Source organism: Myodes glareolus, chromosome 2 (assembly GCF_982192425.1).
Source record: "Myodes glareolus chromosome 2, mMyoGla1.1, whole genome shotgun sequence".
In the NCBI taxonomy this organism is placed as follows: domain Eukaryota; kingdom Metazoa; phylum Chordata; class Mammalia; order Rodentia; family Cricetidae; genus Myodes; species Myodes glareolus.
In genome coordinates this window covers 45,594,103-45,611,106 of record NC_142027.1, presented here as the reverse complement: position 1 = coordinate 45,611,106, position 17,004 = coordinate 45,594,103, and the positions used below count along the sequence as shown (strand labels likewise).

The following is a 17,004-nucleotide window of genomic DNA, read 5'->3' as shown; positions in this document are numbered from 1 at the left end:
ACAGCAACTCTTATAAAGGAAAGCATTTAATTGGGGCTCGATTACAGTTTCAGAGGTTTAATCCACCATCATCATGGCAGAAAGCGCAGTGACAGACATGGTGCTGGAGAGGGAGCTGAGAGTTCTACATCTGGATCTGCAGGCAGCAGGAAGAGAAAGACTAGGCCCATGGCATGGCCTTTTGAAACCTCAAAGCACATCCCCTGACACACACTTCCTCCAACAAGACCATAACTCCTAATCCTTTTAATCCTTTCAAATAGTGCCATGACCTGGCAACTCAGCGGTCAAATATATGAGCCTTTGGGGGGCCATTCTTATTCAAACTACTCCAGTCTGCTGGCTGTTCTCCATCCAAAGGCACGAATGTACATTACTTCCTTTCTCTCTCTCTCCTCTCCTCTTTCTCTTTTGAAAGGGCCTATAGCCTAGGCTGTCTCTAACACCTCAGGTACCTGAAGATGATCTACCTGCCTTTACCTCCTGTGTATTGGGATTACAAATATTCAACATCATGCCCAGTGCTGAGGATCAAACCTAGACCTTCGTGCCTGTTAGGTAGCCACTCTGTGAGCTGAGCTACACCCCCAGCCCTGTACTTTAAAACTGTCATCTCCTCTTCCTCCTCTTCCCCCTCCCTCTTCTTTTTGAGACAGGGCCTTAATACGAGTCCTGGCTGGTCTCAGACTCAGAGATCTGCCTGCCTCTGTCTCCCGAGCAGCATGATACAAGGTGCGCCACCAAGGCCTCTCCTGAATCTGTCGCTTCTTTGGCGCTGTGGCACTGGCTTTCTCAGCTGGATTCCTGCCGTCCCCGAGCTGTGCCAGCTCGGCGTGCCGGATGCTGCTGTTAGCCGTCCTCAGTGCTGGCCCCGTCGTGGCTCTGAACACATTGTGTTATCATCTGTTTGCTTGTCTCCACCCTCTGCACAGACACTTGCACAGTGCCCAAGTACAAAGCAGGCGCTTCGCTTACTCAGTGTGGGTTAAGCGCCCATTGCTAGGTAGCCTCCCGCCCCGCACAACTCTCCAAGTTACCTTTCCACATAGCAAGCTGACGGCATCGAGCCGCTGATTGTCTTCTAGTGAGTCTGTCACCTCCTTTATATCCTAATGCTGCCTTTCTGTCGTCTTCTCCTGTTCCTTTTCAACCACAGTCCTCATTCATAGCGTTATTCCCACACTGAATCCGTTGGGAGGTGGCTGGGTATCTTTTTGGTCAGTCTCAAGGAAACACTACCTAGAAGAGGTCCAGCTACTACACAGTTAAGTCTTCCAAGAGGCTTCCTCACCTGGCTCACTGCCAAGGGTGAGGAACCCATTTCCCTCCCTTTGCACAACCACAGAATTCTGACTCCTGAAAGTTCCATTTCAGTTTCCTGGTGCTGACGGGGGTTTGTGGGAGGGAGATCTCGTCACACTAGTTTGGGGTTTGCCTTTCTAAGCCCTTGGGTCTGTTTAAAATGTGGGGGAGGAAGTGCAGGAGACTTGTGGGCGTGTTAGCATCTGCTGGGATCTGTGGTAGGGCTTTAACCACGGAGACAACAAGAGAAGACCCTAGACATCCTGTTCTGTTTGCATGCTGAGTCTCACTTCATTACAGGCACCCTGGGAAATTCCAGGATTTCAGACATGCTTTCTCAAGCCTCCTCTTCAAATACTACTCTGAAGCAGTGACCTTGGAAAGCAGGGAAAGGGAGGGAGGAGTGAGAGGAAGGATGAGAACAAAGAAAAAGATGATCAATGAAATAGATGATGTCCAAGCACATCAATAAAAGTGAGGCCCCAGCACGAGCCTGTCATATTTACCCACTGGACACATGTGCCAAAAACCAGGGCAGTCCTGTGCAGCAGGGCAGGACAGACAGAGCTCTCCATCCAGGGCAGTCCTGTGCAGCAGGGCAAGACAGACAGAGCTCTCTCTCTCCCAATGTGCTTCATTGGCTTTCTTTGCTACCTAAGGTTGCTAGGGGAACAGTTTCCCTATGACCTGCAAAATTTACATTGTCCTATGTTGTGTGTTCACCAGTTTCCAGCCACCATCACCATCACCCCTCATTCTCTGCCTCACTGGAACAAGAAAACATGCATCTTTCCTTTCTTGGCAGCTGTGGCTGCTGCAGGGTAGAACTGGAGTCTATCAGACCAGGGCATCCAGATATGAAGGAGTAGGCAGGCTTGCCATTATTACTGTCACTATTCAGTCTTTGGGATTTAGGAGTGGCCTCTAAGGGTTTTCACATCTGGGAAAGGAAAGAAGAGGAGGGACAATGTGTTGCTCCGTATTAAACGATTCACAGCAACCAAACCGAAGGCACAGTGAGTCAGAGGGCTGTTGTTGTCTGTGCAAAATCACAGGTAGGATGAGAGAAGCTGAGCTGTATGCTGTGTTTGACTATAAAAGATGGGATAAGCATAGAAGTCTTTTCCCTACTCCTACACCACCTGACACTTAGCAGCGGATCTAAGGCGGTTGTTTCTCTAGACCCTCAGCCGCTCCCCAGAAGGCACCAGCTGCTCGCCTCAAATCCTGTGCTGATGCCATCCATGTAGGGTTAGCATCAGATCCCCAGGTTGAGGGTTCCAACTCACAAGACTTCCCTCTTGAGACTCCCTTCACAAGTCCCAGACTGACCTGTGTGTGTCTCATGACTGTAAGCCAGACTTCCCACAACTTCCTTCTTACAGCTGATAAAGTGCTGGGCAGCTTGCATCGCTCGGAGACTCATCTGTGCCACCAGCTTGTGATAAAGGCTACAAATGGGGAACAGATAGAGGAGGTGCACAGGGCGCGACGTATGGGCAGACTTCCTTGATTTCTCCCATCTGTGAAGCTGTGGACTGAAGTTTCCATTTATCGATAGAGAACTATGCTTCCAACCACAGCCCTCCCCAGCACAGCCTGGGCTATGTTGCTCAACGCTAGCGGATGAAAGTAACACTGTACTACTGTGCTTTCTTTATCTAGGTGTCCTAGCCGAAAGACATTTATTAAAGTTTAAGTTGGGCAGGGCGTTTCATGCCTGTGAAACCAGCATTCTGAAGGCGGAGACAAGAAGATTGTCATAATTTTGAGGCTAACCTGGGCTACAAAGTAAATGTAAGACTGGTAAATGGAAGGAAGTGATAGTGACCGAGAGTCTGAAACCAATAAGGGGGTTGTTGAACACGGCCTCGAGAAAAAAAAAAAAAAAAAAAAACAGTTTCCAACAGAATGACCTCTTCCAGTGACATCTCAGTGGAGGAGGTAGCATTTGAGGTTCAAGTGGGCTTTCTGGGTCCCCCAGCCTTGAATGCGGGAGACTTGGGCAGGTGGCACTTTTGCTTCAGGAAATGGTGCCAGATGGGCCGTTAGAACTAAGGAAGGCCTGCTCTGATGCCATGCAGAAGCCTGCCTTTGAGAGCCTGCTCTGCTGCCAGGCATGTCCTCTGGGCCTCACGTCACTAGGATGGTAGGGGGTGCTGCCTGCCTCGAGGGCTGCTGGGAGGCGATGGACCACCCACAATAGTAGCCACATTTAGAGGCTACACATGTGGTGCCATCTTTTCAGCTTAAAAACTTTCTCGGCTACTTTGTGTGGACTTGGGAGAGTTATTTAGCCTGGTTCTGCCTTGATTTCCACGTGCAGAGCAGAGCAGAGCTGGTAGCATCACTGGTCCTAGGGAGTGTGTGTTTTGCCTGCACACACGTGTGAACATGTGGCAAGTACTCAAAGGAAGAGTGACGGGGGAAACTGCTCCCTAAGTGCTGGTGACATCTCTTTACAAAGTGCGGCTGGCGTCTTCCTCCTGCCAGCCTGTGATAAAATGGGAGATACAGGGAGAATTCCAGACATACCACTTCAAGCCTTGGGAAACTATTTCACTCAATCCAAGGGACCCACATGTCTTTGTTTCCCGAGGGTGTCTCTTGGTTCTGCCTTGCAATACTGCAGCCCAGAGATAAGCCTGCAAGACTCACAATTTTTAGTTTAAGAACAAACATTAGCCATAAAATTTTAGCACCAAGCTTTCATTCCAAAGCTACCGATGGTTCTCAGCACAGACAGAGCCTTGGAGTCGTTTGTGGGTTCAGAATCTTCTTATTCCGAGAAATCCTACCCTTCCACCTGACCTTTTATCTGGACAAATGTAGCCCAGGTCTCCATCTGGAAAAACAGGATTATTGCTTTAAAGGTGAAAGTTGTGACTGGGGTGTAGCTCAGTTTCACAGCCCTTGTCTAGTGTAAGAGGGCTAGGGTTCAATTGTCAACACTGTCCTGGCTAAAAACAAAACAAAACACACAAACCAAAAACCAGAACGGAGTCTAAACCTTGTGGTGTAGTACAAAGGGCATTTGGTATTCTTTCTTGGGCAGCCTTTAGATTGTGAGAAGTGGCTTCACTGCTGTCTCGTTACTAACTTGTCTTAGACCAAGACAGGACTCCCTCAGAGCACACAGCCTAGGGTGCATTTTAGCCAGTTCCCCAAGACCCAGGGATGCTGCCCCAGTATGTGTTACACATGCACAATAGCTGAGGGACTCGGAGAGCAGGCAACCCTGAGTGTTATACACAAGATACACATTATTCCGTGGTTAAGACATTGATGATCCTCCTGCTTCTGGGAAAGAGGAGGCGGAAGGGTTGGAGTGGGGCCCAGATTCATCTGGTCAGTTCTCTGCTGTTTCCGGATGCTGTGCTCCCTGCATGGTCTGCCATTGCTCTTGAGGACTACCGGCAAGAAAGGGGAACTGGGCCAGTTGGAGATGGTTCATCTGTGCCTGACTGTTGTGCCTTGTTCTGGGGTGTGTGTGTGTGTGTGTGCGCGCGCGCACTCACATGTAAGGCATACAGGGCATCAGGAGTGGAGACTCCAATGTCCTACCCTTAGCTCAAACTGAAGAGGAACTTGAGGGGAGGTTAGGCTCCTGAGTGTTGTAGGATGAGTACCTTTGGGGTTGGGCCCCCAAACTTTATGACATGGTCCAAGCATCCTGGAAACAAGAATGAGGAAGCTCTAAGGTACATGTGTGAGCTGAAAGGCAATGTCTGAAGGGCTGTGGGGCTGGAGAGATGGCTGAGTGGGGACAGGCGCTTGCCACGCAGCCCGATGACCTGAGTTTGCTCCCTGGGTCTCACAAGGTGGAAGGAAAGAATTGACTCTTGCAAGGTGTCATTGCAAACTGCGTGCACATTCATGCACTCCTTTGTACGCGCGTGCACACACGCATTGTGTATAATAGGTTAGAACCATGTTGCTGTTCTGAAAGGCAGAGGTGGGAGTGAGACAGAATATCTCCAGAGGACTGAGAAGAAAATGGTGATCATGGAGCCTTTCTAGGCTCTCTGGGAACTGGAAGTGGGGGATAACAGTGGGACACTCATTCTTCACCCGACATTCTCATACACTGTAAATCTTAAAAAGTTATTTATTTATTTACTGTGTGCATGTGTGCGTGTGTGTGTGTGTGTGTGTGCGCTCGCGCACGTGTGTGTGTGTGTGTGTGTGTGTGTGTGTGTGTGTGTGTTTGTGGAGACCAAAGGTCCATGTCTGCTGATTCCCCTGTTAAGACCAGGTCTGTCACTGAATCAGGGACTCACCAATTGCCTAGGCTGCCCCAGGGATATTTCCAGGGCAGAGCCCGTGTTCTGGGCTTAAACTGTGTTGCTCTAAACACCTACTCTCTGTCACTTTTTCTCAGTGCTCCCTGACAGGGCTGTAAGCTCACATGTCAACAGCACTCCCTTCACAGAGCCTGCCTGCTGTCAGGTCCCTGCCCTGTGACCGTGTGCATCCATGACAGGACCGCTGGCCTGTCAGGAGCGCTGCTCTGTCCTTGGTTGCAAGGAAACCCCTCCCTGTGGTCTCCACTACTCCTTGGAGTGAGGATGCCCCATGACAGGACAGATGCCATGGCCCCAGGCCCAGCGCTAGCCCTTCCACTGACAGTGTCGCTATGTCACCTCCTTTTCTACTGTTGCTCCTTTACCCATGCACTCGGCACCAGGAGGTCTTTTGAGAGGTTAGACTTCACGTTCTAACCCCAGGAGGCTGCAGAAGGCAGCACTCTGCAGAGTCACACCTGGCCTCCTCTCATCCTGTCCAGTAGGTGTACACAGTTACTGGCTGCGCCCTGAGTGAGGCCCCAGGGATCCAAAAGTGAAAGAGGATTCCAGCCTCTGACGACTCGGTCTTCCCAGGGCCAAGAAATTCCATCCCAGTGAAAGTTTTGTAAGCACGGGGAGATGAAAGGCTGGCCTGCTCATCACTGACATTTCACAATGGGAAATGGGAGCGGCGTGGAAAGTCATTTCCTGATCTTGTTTGGCGCAGAGAGGAAGAACAGTGTGTTTCAGCGCGCCTTGGTTTAAGAAAAAAAAAGTGTGGGAAGGGTGCTCGTTTTCATTGAGAAGAAGAAACTGAAAAGTCTAGAGGTTAAGCAAATAGGAAGAGTTATGTATTTATTTATTTTATAAGTCATGGAGTCAGTTAGTGATTACTAAGTCCCAAGTGGGTGTTGCACGTTTGGTGGGAGGTTGGACTATGTGATCCTTAGGACTCTCCTTCAGACTGGCTCCAAGACTCCAGCTCAGCGATGCCTCCTGGCCTCTGGGAGAGATGCTTCTGGCTGTGGGGACTGCTTTTATGGCTCAGCATTGGAAGCTCAGGTAAGCCAAAGGCTGGGGCCTGCGGTAGAATCTTAGTTCTTTAACTGCTGTCTTGCACAGCACTGACCTTGGAAGGTCCCCTAAAAGTCCTTGATCTCTCCAGGGGCGATTTTAGAAGAAGGGGGAAAACCCTCCTATCATAATGGGAATGGTGGCAAGATCAGTGCCTGCTCGGTGACCAGAGCTGAACTTCCCCTGAGCTCCTGACTCAGTTTTCTACAGCCCAAATCACAACCTGCGTCACCTTGTACAAGTCAAGGTGACTGGAGCAAAATAAATTTTGATTTACTCTCAAATGCATACACTTTCGTCCTTCAGCTTGCCACTGTTTCAGGGTGCAGTTAATTTTAAATTTGTCAAATGAACTTTGGAAAACTTCAAGAACAATTTTGTCATTGAGATTATGAGGTGTTCTAATTAGACCAACCCAGCTCAGACTTAGGTCAGACATGTCCCTTGGAGGGCTCATGATAGGTCATCTCTGCTAACCCCAGACGCCTGTCAGAGTGGCTTCCCTCAGATACCCATTTGCATCATATCTTCCCCCTGGTGAGAGTCAGAGCATGCTTCCTACATTCTTGATATAGTAATTATACACACACACACACACACATACACACATGCACTCACACAAGTGCACACATGCACACAGATACATACAGAGGGGAGCAGCACTCTCAGAAGGGGCCCCTCCCTCCACTTCCCACCAATAGACAGCTTTTCTGTCCTCTCTTTAGCTGTTTCTCATCTCCCAGCTTCTGAACTTCCATCTGGAGCTGCTCGGACTTTGGGGCTGTTGCTAGCCTTCCCCTCTTGCAAGGGGTCTTTCCTACTCCCTTGCTCCCTTGCAGCAATCTGTTGCCCTGCTCAGCACTTCTTCCCTGCTCCAAGTCCAGCTCATGTGGATCTATTCTGTCCTTGCAGCCTGGGTGCATTTTCAAGGTGCTGCTTACTGCATGTTTTTTTTCCCCTCCTCATTTGTTTGTTCCCACAAGGTGGGTAGGTTTGGGGCTCCAGCCTCTTGCCTACACTTAGCTCAGTGAGTGGTACTGCATTGCGACCCAACGGGCACCAAGGCAGTGAACAGAGGGAACAGGCCCGAGTCGGCAGACATTGACTGGATGCGGGCTTTGTGTCTTGGTGGCTCCGAGACTTTGAGGAAGTGGCTTTTCTTTCTGTCTGTCCTTGGTGACTATTCGTACCAAACTGGGATGCTGTGAAGGACTGCAGGCAGTTTTGTGAAAAGCTCACATCTGACAATTGCTTCTGTTCAGGTGATTTTATTATTACTGAATAGTTGATGGGAGAAAGGGGGCCAAGTCATTTTGGGAAAAAGATGGGAGGTATCCCTGATGCTCCCAGGAGAACTATGGGTGCTGCTGGGGGACGGGGACTCAGCTGGCTCCTTGGCTGCTACACAGCTGCTCCTAGCCCTGTCGAGGGGCAGGAGGCAGTCCCTGTGGGGCCGGGCTTTGAAGTCTGAGCACGGGAAGACACATTTCCTTTGCAACCTTACCTCTCAGCAAGCCCAGAGTCTCAGACACAGACAGAAGGGGATCAGAAGTCCTAAGCCAGGTTCCTGATTGGGGAGAAGGCAACAATGAATCCAGTTCTAAGTGTGGGGAGGATTCCAGACGCCCGTGCAAGAAGGGAGTGGGCAACACTTGGCAGCAAGATCTCAGGAGTCTTTACTGTCTGGCTTGTCTGGGCCTGGTGCCCTTTCTTCACACAGCGTGGTTGGTTTGAGACCGCCCACAGGAAGAAGAAGGAGAGGAAAAGGGGATTAAAGGAGACAGAGGTCAAGGCCAAGGAGAGGAAGAGCTCAAAGGAGCACAAACGAAGGAGAGAGCGATGTTCCTATTGACTGCCATGATCCTTCTGTCAGCCGCCTTGCTGTCTTTCTTGACTGGGCACCTGCACAATTCTTCATGGTCACCCAGGCCATGGCCTCGAGGGTTTTCTTTCTTTAAATTTCATTAATTGATTGTATGTGCGTATGAGTGTGTGTGTGCACGTGCACATGTGTGTGCGTAGATCACAGTGATCATGAAGTCAAAGGGCAACTTGGACATCAGGGGAAATTAGTTTTCTTCCCCAGCCATGTGGATTCCAGGGATCCATCGAAGGTATCAGACCAGGTGATAGGCAGCCTTAAGAGCCGAGCCATCATGGTCTCTGAGCATCCTCTAAAGTCACCCCAGCCTGAGTCAAACAGCATCCCAGGGGTTCTGCCTGCACACATTTCCTAGCCACGGGCCCCATGATCAAGCTTCCCACAAGGTTTCGGGTTTATTTCCACTTTCTCATTAAAACTTTGGAGCTTTTGAGAGGAGCTGTGCCTGGTCTCTAATCCTTGAATCCTTCTAGCCTGGAGTTGAGGTTGCTTAGGAGGAAACAGCTGGGTGTGGGCCTCATTTCCATTTGCTGACCATTATGTAGGCTTGGCTAACCAATCCTAGCCCTCCCTGAAAGAGCTCTTCACCCCAAAAAGGGTCCCTAGGGTGGCCCACATTGCTTACTGATGAGAAAGTGACCCACAGACCAGTTAAGAGCACAGCTGTGTTCTCTGGGGACACTGGAGGCCTAGTTAGGGTACCGGAAAGCTCAGGGCCTATTAATGTTGCACAGGGGCAGAGGCAGCTGAAGAGAAGCAGCCGGTAACGCCTGTGATACCAACCCCTCAGCAGCCAGCTGGAGGTGGTGCCATCCCTTGCACATCTGGCAGGAGCCCGCCTTCCATTCAGCTATGGTGGGAGTCTCCACCTTTCTCCAATTTTGCAGTTTCCTCAGAGCACTGCGATGGAGGGAGCTCACTACTTGGAACATGGGAGTCTTCTGCCAGCTCCACACTGGGACAGCCAGTATTTAAGTCCACATCCTCCTCCCTGTTGCTTCCAAATCCATTACCAGCTGGCATGACACAAAAGTGAAGACAACCATATTCTAATTATAAAAGCATACCTCTAAAGTGTGATCCCATGACAAATACTTTATGTGTGAGCAGAAAAAAAAATAACGGCAGCTTGAATTTTGCAGGAAAATGGATGGAGCTAGAAAACACTATTTTGAGTGAAGTAACCCAGACCCAGAACAACAATTATCACATGTACTCACTCATAGGTGGTTTTTAAACATAAAGCAAAGAAAGCCAGCCTACAAACCACAATCCCAGAGAACTTAGACAACAATGCGGACACTAAGAGAGACTTACATAGATCTAATCTACATGGGAAGTAGAAAGTAGAAAAAAACAAGATCTCCTGAGTAAATTGGGAGCATGGGGACCTTGGGGGAGGGTTGAAGGGGGAAGGGAGAGACAGGGAAGGGAGCAGAGAAAAATGTAGAGCTCAATAAAAATACTTTATGTGTGTAAATAAAATACTTTTATTTATGTAATACATTTATTCTGTGCCTGTGTGTGAAATTCTTCCTGTGGATTTAACTCATGGTAGAGCTCTTGCCTCGCGTGTATGAGATCCTTCGTTTAATTTAAGCCAAATTAATTATTCATCCACCTTAACCCAAAAGCAAGATTTGGTGGTCTTGGGACAACGACCTTTTCATATCTTCTTAACAGACAGGATGCTTTTGTGTGTAGGTAGGGCATCAAGGATGATGAGGAAAGATTTTCATTTTCAATTTCGTCAACTATCAGCCTACATTCTTCAAACCCTCAGTCCACATGCTGGCCTAGTTTGTCTGACCTCCCCAAACCCTGATTCCCACAGCCCTGGTCCCGGAACCCCATCTGCTATCCTGGCCTTGACACGTACTATAATCCGTCTATCTGCCAAGCCCTGCTCCTCTCTTGGACAAGAGTCTTCCAGTCTCGGGCTCTCACCGCCTCACTGCATCCACATGAATGCTGACATGACCATTTCCCATAGCTAGACGAACAGCAAGGTTCCCAGAGCCTTCCCGAGATCCACTCCGCCTGAGAACTGGCTGGTGGTGAGCTTTGGAAGGAATGCACCCACCTATTGGAACTGAATACAACTCCTCATTTTGGCTAAGAAGAAACTCCAGTGGACTTTAGAGGTCGATGACTGGAACAGCCATGAAGCCCAGTTTTGACCTGAAACACTCCACTAACCAAAGCTGAGGGGGCTGGAGCGGGAGTGGACTGTACGAAAGAGCGAGCTTGGAGTTCAGCGAGGGAGGAGGGGGGAGTTGTATGCTGTGTGCCTGACCCGAGAAGCTCTGTGTGAACATGAAGAGGAAGGAGAGTGTCCTCCCTCAAGCCAAGGAGTTAGGCCACTTGACTTTCACCCTTGTCACCTGCCACGTCTGTGGTCTGTGAATGTTCCAAGTTCCCTTTGACAAGGTCTAGAACTCTGCGTTCCAGGAGTGAAGGTGACCAGTGCAGTACTAGCCAAGTCTCTCCCAGCTTCAGAGGGACAAATGCTGTGGCTAGAGAACGGTCCTGGGTACAGTCGTGTCCCTTCCCCCTGAACGAGAGGTAGACACTGGCTCTGGCTGAATGGCTGGATGGTTGACTTCCTGATCCCTTTGCCTTCAGAAAGCCCTTGGTGTATCAGGAATTACCAGGTCTGCTAAAAGGGAATTTTTGGCCCCCAAAGCCCGACAGCGTTGTCGGAGTTAATTCTCCCAGAGAAAAACTACGCCAGAACCAGAGAACGTAGAGGTTCAGTTCTCTTTTCCCAGGGGACCTGGACTCCATTACCTGGAACACTCCTTACCACCTCCCATTTCTTCTTACAGAAGACTGTCCTGGGATGGCTTCTAAGGTCTTTCCTCCCATCAACCACTTCTCTTTTCTCTGAAGAGTCTTGTGCTCTGGGTTGATTGACATATTCTTCGAGGCCTAGTGCTTTTAAGTTTGCAGAATAGATTTTTCCCCTCTTTGGTTAAATTCTAGGTATTTTCCATTACAAGACCAATACCAAATGAATATATAAATATATGCAATCTATTCCTGATCATATTTAGTTTTTCTCTGAAGGCAGAAACACGCTAACAAAATGTGCACGGAAGTTACTTCTGGGGAGAGGGTATATGTAAAGAAACGTTTAAGATTTTTAATTTTATTTTTTTTAGGGCTGTGCAGGGATTTTCTATATTGGTAGACTATATACTACCTCCAGCACCCCCTTTTGCACTGTTTTGAATCAATTTTTTAGGTAATAGAAGAGGCTAGAGGGATGGCTTAGTGGTTACAAGTACTTGCTGCTCTCACGAAGGACTGGGTGAGTTCTCAGCACCTACATGGGGGTTCACAACTGCCTGTAGCTCCAGTTCCGGGGCATCTAGCAATATTTTCTTGACTTTTTGAATTCCTGGCATGCATGTGCTACACAGACATACATATAAGTGCTCACACATACACATAAATAAAAGCAAATAATTTTTTTTTAGAAAAGGGATAGAGACTCAGGACAAAAGTCAGAAAATACATAAAATTTATGTAAAACTACTATTAAGTAGTTGGGAAAATACTACCTATAGCATATATAGAGACATAGTGTTTAAACTTTTTGGCTTTCCAATGCTTCCTTCCATTTACTTTTTGATTTTTTTAAAATTAGGATATAAGAAAAGTATGAAATAACTGAAGAATATAAGAAAATTCATTTTAAAAACATTGCCAACTTTCTAACCATCCAAACAAAAGAAGCAGTGTGAACTTCTTTTTACTTCGGATCCTCCTCTTTGACCTCACATTTCAGGTTATTAGGTGATATACTAACACAGTTTTGCTTCATTTCTCCCTGGAGTTTTCTCTGTCATGCACGTTGCTACAGTGCAAACCATTTGAAACTGATATCTGAAATTTGAACTCTGAGTGAGTGCGACTCAGAGGACTCAGGCCCTCTGCCTTGACCACCGAGTTCTTCTCCAAAGCAATTGGCTCATGTTATAGCTCCTCCTGGAATAGAGAAAACCTCACCGCTGTTCTCACTAATATTCTGGCTTATTGTATTATTTAGATATTGCTGAATTGGTGTCTAGTGTAGACTTCTTTAACCCTTGTTCCTCACTCTGAGAATTTTTGATTTGAGGAACTAAGTTTCTTTAGTTCTAATAATTACCTGATGAATATTTTCCTCTCGTTGTCTCACTGAGGTTTCTCTTTCATGTGTATTTTGAGACAAGGTCTCATTACGAACCCTGACTGGCATGTAACTTGCTATGTATGTAGACCATAATAGCCTTGAACTTGCTTTGCTCGTCCTACTTTTGCCTCCTAAGTCCATGTGTTACTGCTGAGGTGGCCTTGCCTTCTTTCAGAGAGCCACGACAAGGTAAGTGTTAGAGACTCCCCCTTTTGTTTTGTTTTGTGTTTAGTATTTGGTGGTGCTGCATATTGAACCCAGGGTTTCACATATTCCAGGAAGCGTTCTATCATTGAGCTACAGCCTCCGGTGTGTGTGTGTGTGTGTGTGTGTGTGCGCGCGCACGCACACACACACACACACTCACTGGCACTAGGAATTAAGCTAGGGCTTTGCACATGCTAAGCACACATTTACCTTGAAACTACACACATAGCACCTACACATTAACATTTTAAAAGCTTCTACTTCTGTGCTAGACACACAGTGCTGATTCTTTTTTATTTCCATGATTGCTCTTCTCATTTTCAGATGAGACAAACTTCTAAAAATTCTTGCAAGATACCTTAAAGTCAATATACTGCTAATACAAAGAGTTAAACAAAAGAAAATAAAAATGTTACAAAATAGAAATAGGCACAATGATAAAAATGTATATAGAAAAAAACCCAATTGGAAAATTAAAACTGAAAATACAAAGAGTGGGAAAAAAAATGAAGCCAGAAAATGTTTCAGAATAAAAATAGGCACAACAATAAGAAGGTATATAGAAGGAAACTAATTGGAAATTGAAACAACAGCAACAAAAGAACAAAGACCACGTCATGGTCAGATAGAGGTTAGCCCAAGGAATAAAGGGATTTTAAATTATAATTTCATTTTTATTTTTGTTGCTACTGTGTATGTGATGTGTGGGAGAGGCTTGCATGTGGAGACCAGAGTGCGCCTTTGGAGCTGGACTTCTCACTTGACTTTTTACCTTTGGATTTAGAAATTGAACTCAGATTACCAGACTTATGCAGTAAGCACCTTTACCTGCTAAGCCATCTGGCCAGCCATAAAGAGATTGGTATTTTAAACAGCAGACAATGTAGTAATCTAATCTACACACAAGCAAACTAAAAGAAGAAAAATTATATGCATACCTCAAAAAAGAAATGGAAAAGCCCAAATGACAAATGCAATTGATGAATAATGTCTGCTAGGTTCTGGCAGCAAGGACTGTGTCTTTCTCTTTAAGTGTTCTCCTGTCCTTGATGTTTGGTTTAAGAAATGTCTGGGTGCATGGAGAACATTGGAGCATGGCTCACTGAGCCATGTCTTATACTCTTAAGTGACTAACAGTTTTTAAGAATTAAAGGAAATTGTGTGTGTGTGTGTGTGTGTGTGTGTGTGAGAGAGAGAGAGAGAGAGAGAGAGAGAGAGAGAGAGACAGAGACAGAGACAGAGACAGAGACAGAGAGACAGAGAGAGACAGAGAGAGGACATATGGACGTGAGTTCAGGAGCCCACAGAGGCCAGGAGAGGGCATCAGATTCCCTGGAGCTGGAGTTACAGGTGATGATGAATCATCTAACCTGGGTGCTGGGAACCAAAGTCAGGTTCTCAGGAAAGGCAGTGCATGCTCTTAACCTCTAAGCTATCTCTCCAGTCCATGATCAACTGTTTTATCATCTTTAAATAATGGCATTTCCCCTTTCTCCCTTGTCAAACTCTAATTTATCCCATTTTTTGTTTCATTGGCAAGCATTAGGACCTCCAGTAAAATATTTAACAAAAGCAACAAGACAGACAACCTTCTCTATTTTCGGCTGACAGGGTCTCTGTGTGTAATTTAAGTTAGTCTAGAATTTAAGATCTTCCTGCCTCAGACTCCTGAGTCCCAGGACTATAGACATATGCCACCACACCCACAAGAACTGATTGGTTCTCAGTTTTACATGAAGTCACATCTATTGAGATGAATATATTATTTTTACATTACAAATATTACAAATACTGCAAAAAATATGTTACTATTACAAATTTTCTTATTTTATTTCTTATATTAAACCCTGGTTGGCCATGGTGTGTGAATATATGTGTGTGTGTTATTAGGTGTTGGGTTTTTGTTGTTTTTTTTTTTTTGGAGGGAGGAGTTTCTGTTTTGGTTTAGTTTTTGGTTTTTTGAGGCATGCTTTCTCTGTCTAACTGTCCTGGAACTTGCTCTGTAGGCCAGGCTGGCCTCACATTCCCAGAGATCCGCCTGCTTCTGACCCCCAAATGCTTAGATTAAAGGTGTGCTCCACCCCTGCCCAGCAAACATGACATACTTCTGCGCCCTTTGTTCTCAGTATCCTTGATGGATTTTGATTTACTGGTATTTTATCTAGATTTAATAATTTGATTATTCTCATAGAAAGAGTTTGTGTTCTGTCTCCCATTTGCTGTTCTCTGGACTAATATGTGAAATTGAGGAATTTAGGGTTGGTAAAAGCCCTCTGTAAGTCTGTCTGGCATGTTAGGGTTTTATGACCAATGACTTGAAAGCTACATTTCAATTCCGACATGTTATAGGTTTTTAAGAATACTCTGTGTTTGTTTGCTTGCTTTTTCTTTCTTGACTAAGTTTTGGTAAGCTATGGTTTTCTAAGAAAGTATTCATTTTTAGAAAAATTTATAGCTTCAGTTTCTGGCTGAGTAAAAATATGTCCTTTTACGGTTTGGAAAGAATTAGTTGTGTCTGTATTGATTTCCCTTTTCTGTTCTTGATATTGTTTACCTGCAATTTCCTCCTTTTCTATTACCCTGCCTTATCAAAAGTACATCTGGTTTATTATTCTTTTCAGAGAACCAGTTCTTGGAGGGTCTTGTGTGTGACAGGTGCTAGGCTAAGCAGGAGAGTGAAGAGAATGGATAAAAAGCCTGGCCTTGCTTGAAAATCTATTCTAGTGGGGGTGGTGGCACTGCCAGTATTTTGGAGGCAGAGGCAGGTGGACCTCTGAGTTTGAGACCAGCCTGATCTACAGAGTGAGTTCCAGAACAGCCAGTGTTGCGCAGAGAAATCCTGTCTTGAAAAAAAACAAAACACCCAAAGTCTATTCTAACATAGGGAAATAATCAATAAACAAGTCCAACAAAAAGTGCAGAGTATATTAGAAAGTGATGGTCTCTTCACAAGCAAGGAGATCAGGGTAAGAGAGATTGAGGGAACTTGGAGGAGATACAGAGGAGGAGAGAAAATGGCATCTGACAGGCAGGCTTAATGGAGCAGGCAGAGGGAATTAACCATGCACATGCCTAGCAGAACATTCCAGAAAGAGAAGACAGCCCGCATCAAGAGCGTCTGACAGGAGGGGGAACCAAGGCGAGTTCTGGCTGGAACGGAGTATGCAAGATAAGATAAAGGGAAACATAGAGGCACAGAGGATCCCAAGGGCTGACGGAAGCTTCTGTATGTCCTAGCTGAATTTTCCTGTGCTGGACATTGAGTCTGTTTTCATTTTCCCTGTGAAGGGACAATCCATACCGGGTCATCAGAGACCCTTTGTTGTTTTAAAGGCTGTCTAGATGGCCTTTGGCCAATGACTCCGATGGGAGGGGCTTAGGTGTTCATATATTGTAATTGTCAGATGATTCATTAGTTGCAATGATAATACTGCTGGCATTTGTTGTACCATGTCTCTTCCCCACACACTGCAGGAAAGTCCCAAGGCTGCACAGTGCCAGAAGGAGAATCTTTGTCAGTCCAATATAACATGTTAGTACTTTTTACAGAATCCTCTTGGCCTCCTACAGCTTGTAAAGACTAGCCTCTAGACCTTGGCCAGTGCAGGGTGGGGGGGGGGCATTTTTCCTGACTAGTAACGAAATGATCTGCCCTAGTGTCTAGAATGGCTCTAAAGAGATAGTTCTCCATGTATATGGTCAACAAAGGATATCCATCTGCCAATAACTACCTTGTCCATAATGGTAAGGGATTAAATCCCATGACAGTAGATGCTGTTGTTCCTCCTAAGTAACTGGATACTGCTTCAAGTCTGATTTATTTTTGGTTGTCTGGGTCAATCTCCCCCTTGATTTTGGGGCTGGATGTTGCTCCTTTGGGAGTTTAAGGGCTTACCATCCTTGTCAAGTTTGAATTGTCATGTCTTGTCCAATGTTTTCACTTTCTATCGTGGGCGAAGGCAAAGGCCCCAATACTAGATTTTTTTTTTTTGAATAGCTGCTGTACTGACTGTTCCAACATGAGATGAGATAAGCTCCCCATATCTTCAGTGGCTGTACCCAATTAGAAAAAC

At 46.3% G+C, this 17,004-nt stretch overlaps 1 protein-coding gene across 3 annotated transcripts in view; it reads left to right on the top strand.

Annotated features, from left to right (window-relative positions):
* The first annotated feature begins 6,290 nt into the window (after window positions 1-6,290).
* The window catches only part of Pla1a (phospholipase A1 member A), a 37,805-nt gene continuing 27,091 nt past the window's right edge, over window positions 6,291-17,004 (top strand). For 2 of the 3 annotated variants that reach the window (XM_048422747.3, XM_048422748.3), the window contains exon 1: window positions 6,294-6,650. In XM_048422747.3, the coding sequence (XP_048278704.1) occupies window positions 6,578-6,650 (73 nt within the window). In that variant the 5' untranslated portion in view covers window positions 6,294-6,577. Of the gene's footprint in view, window positions 6,651-17,004 lie in introns of all 3 variants that reach the window. The other variant, XM_048422749.3, reaches the window with a different exon arrangement.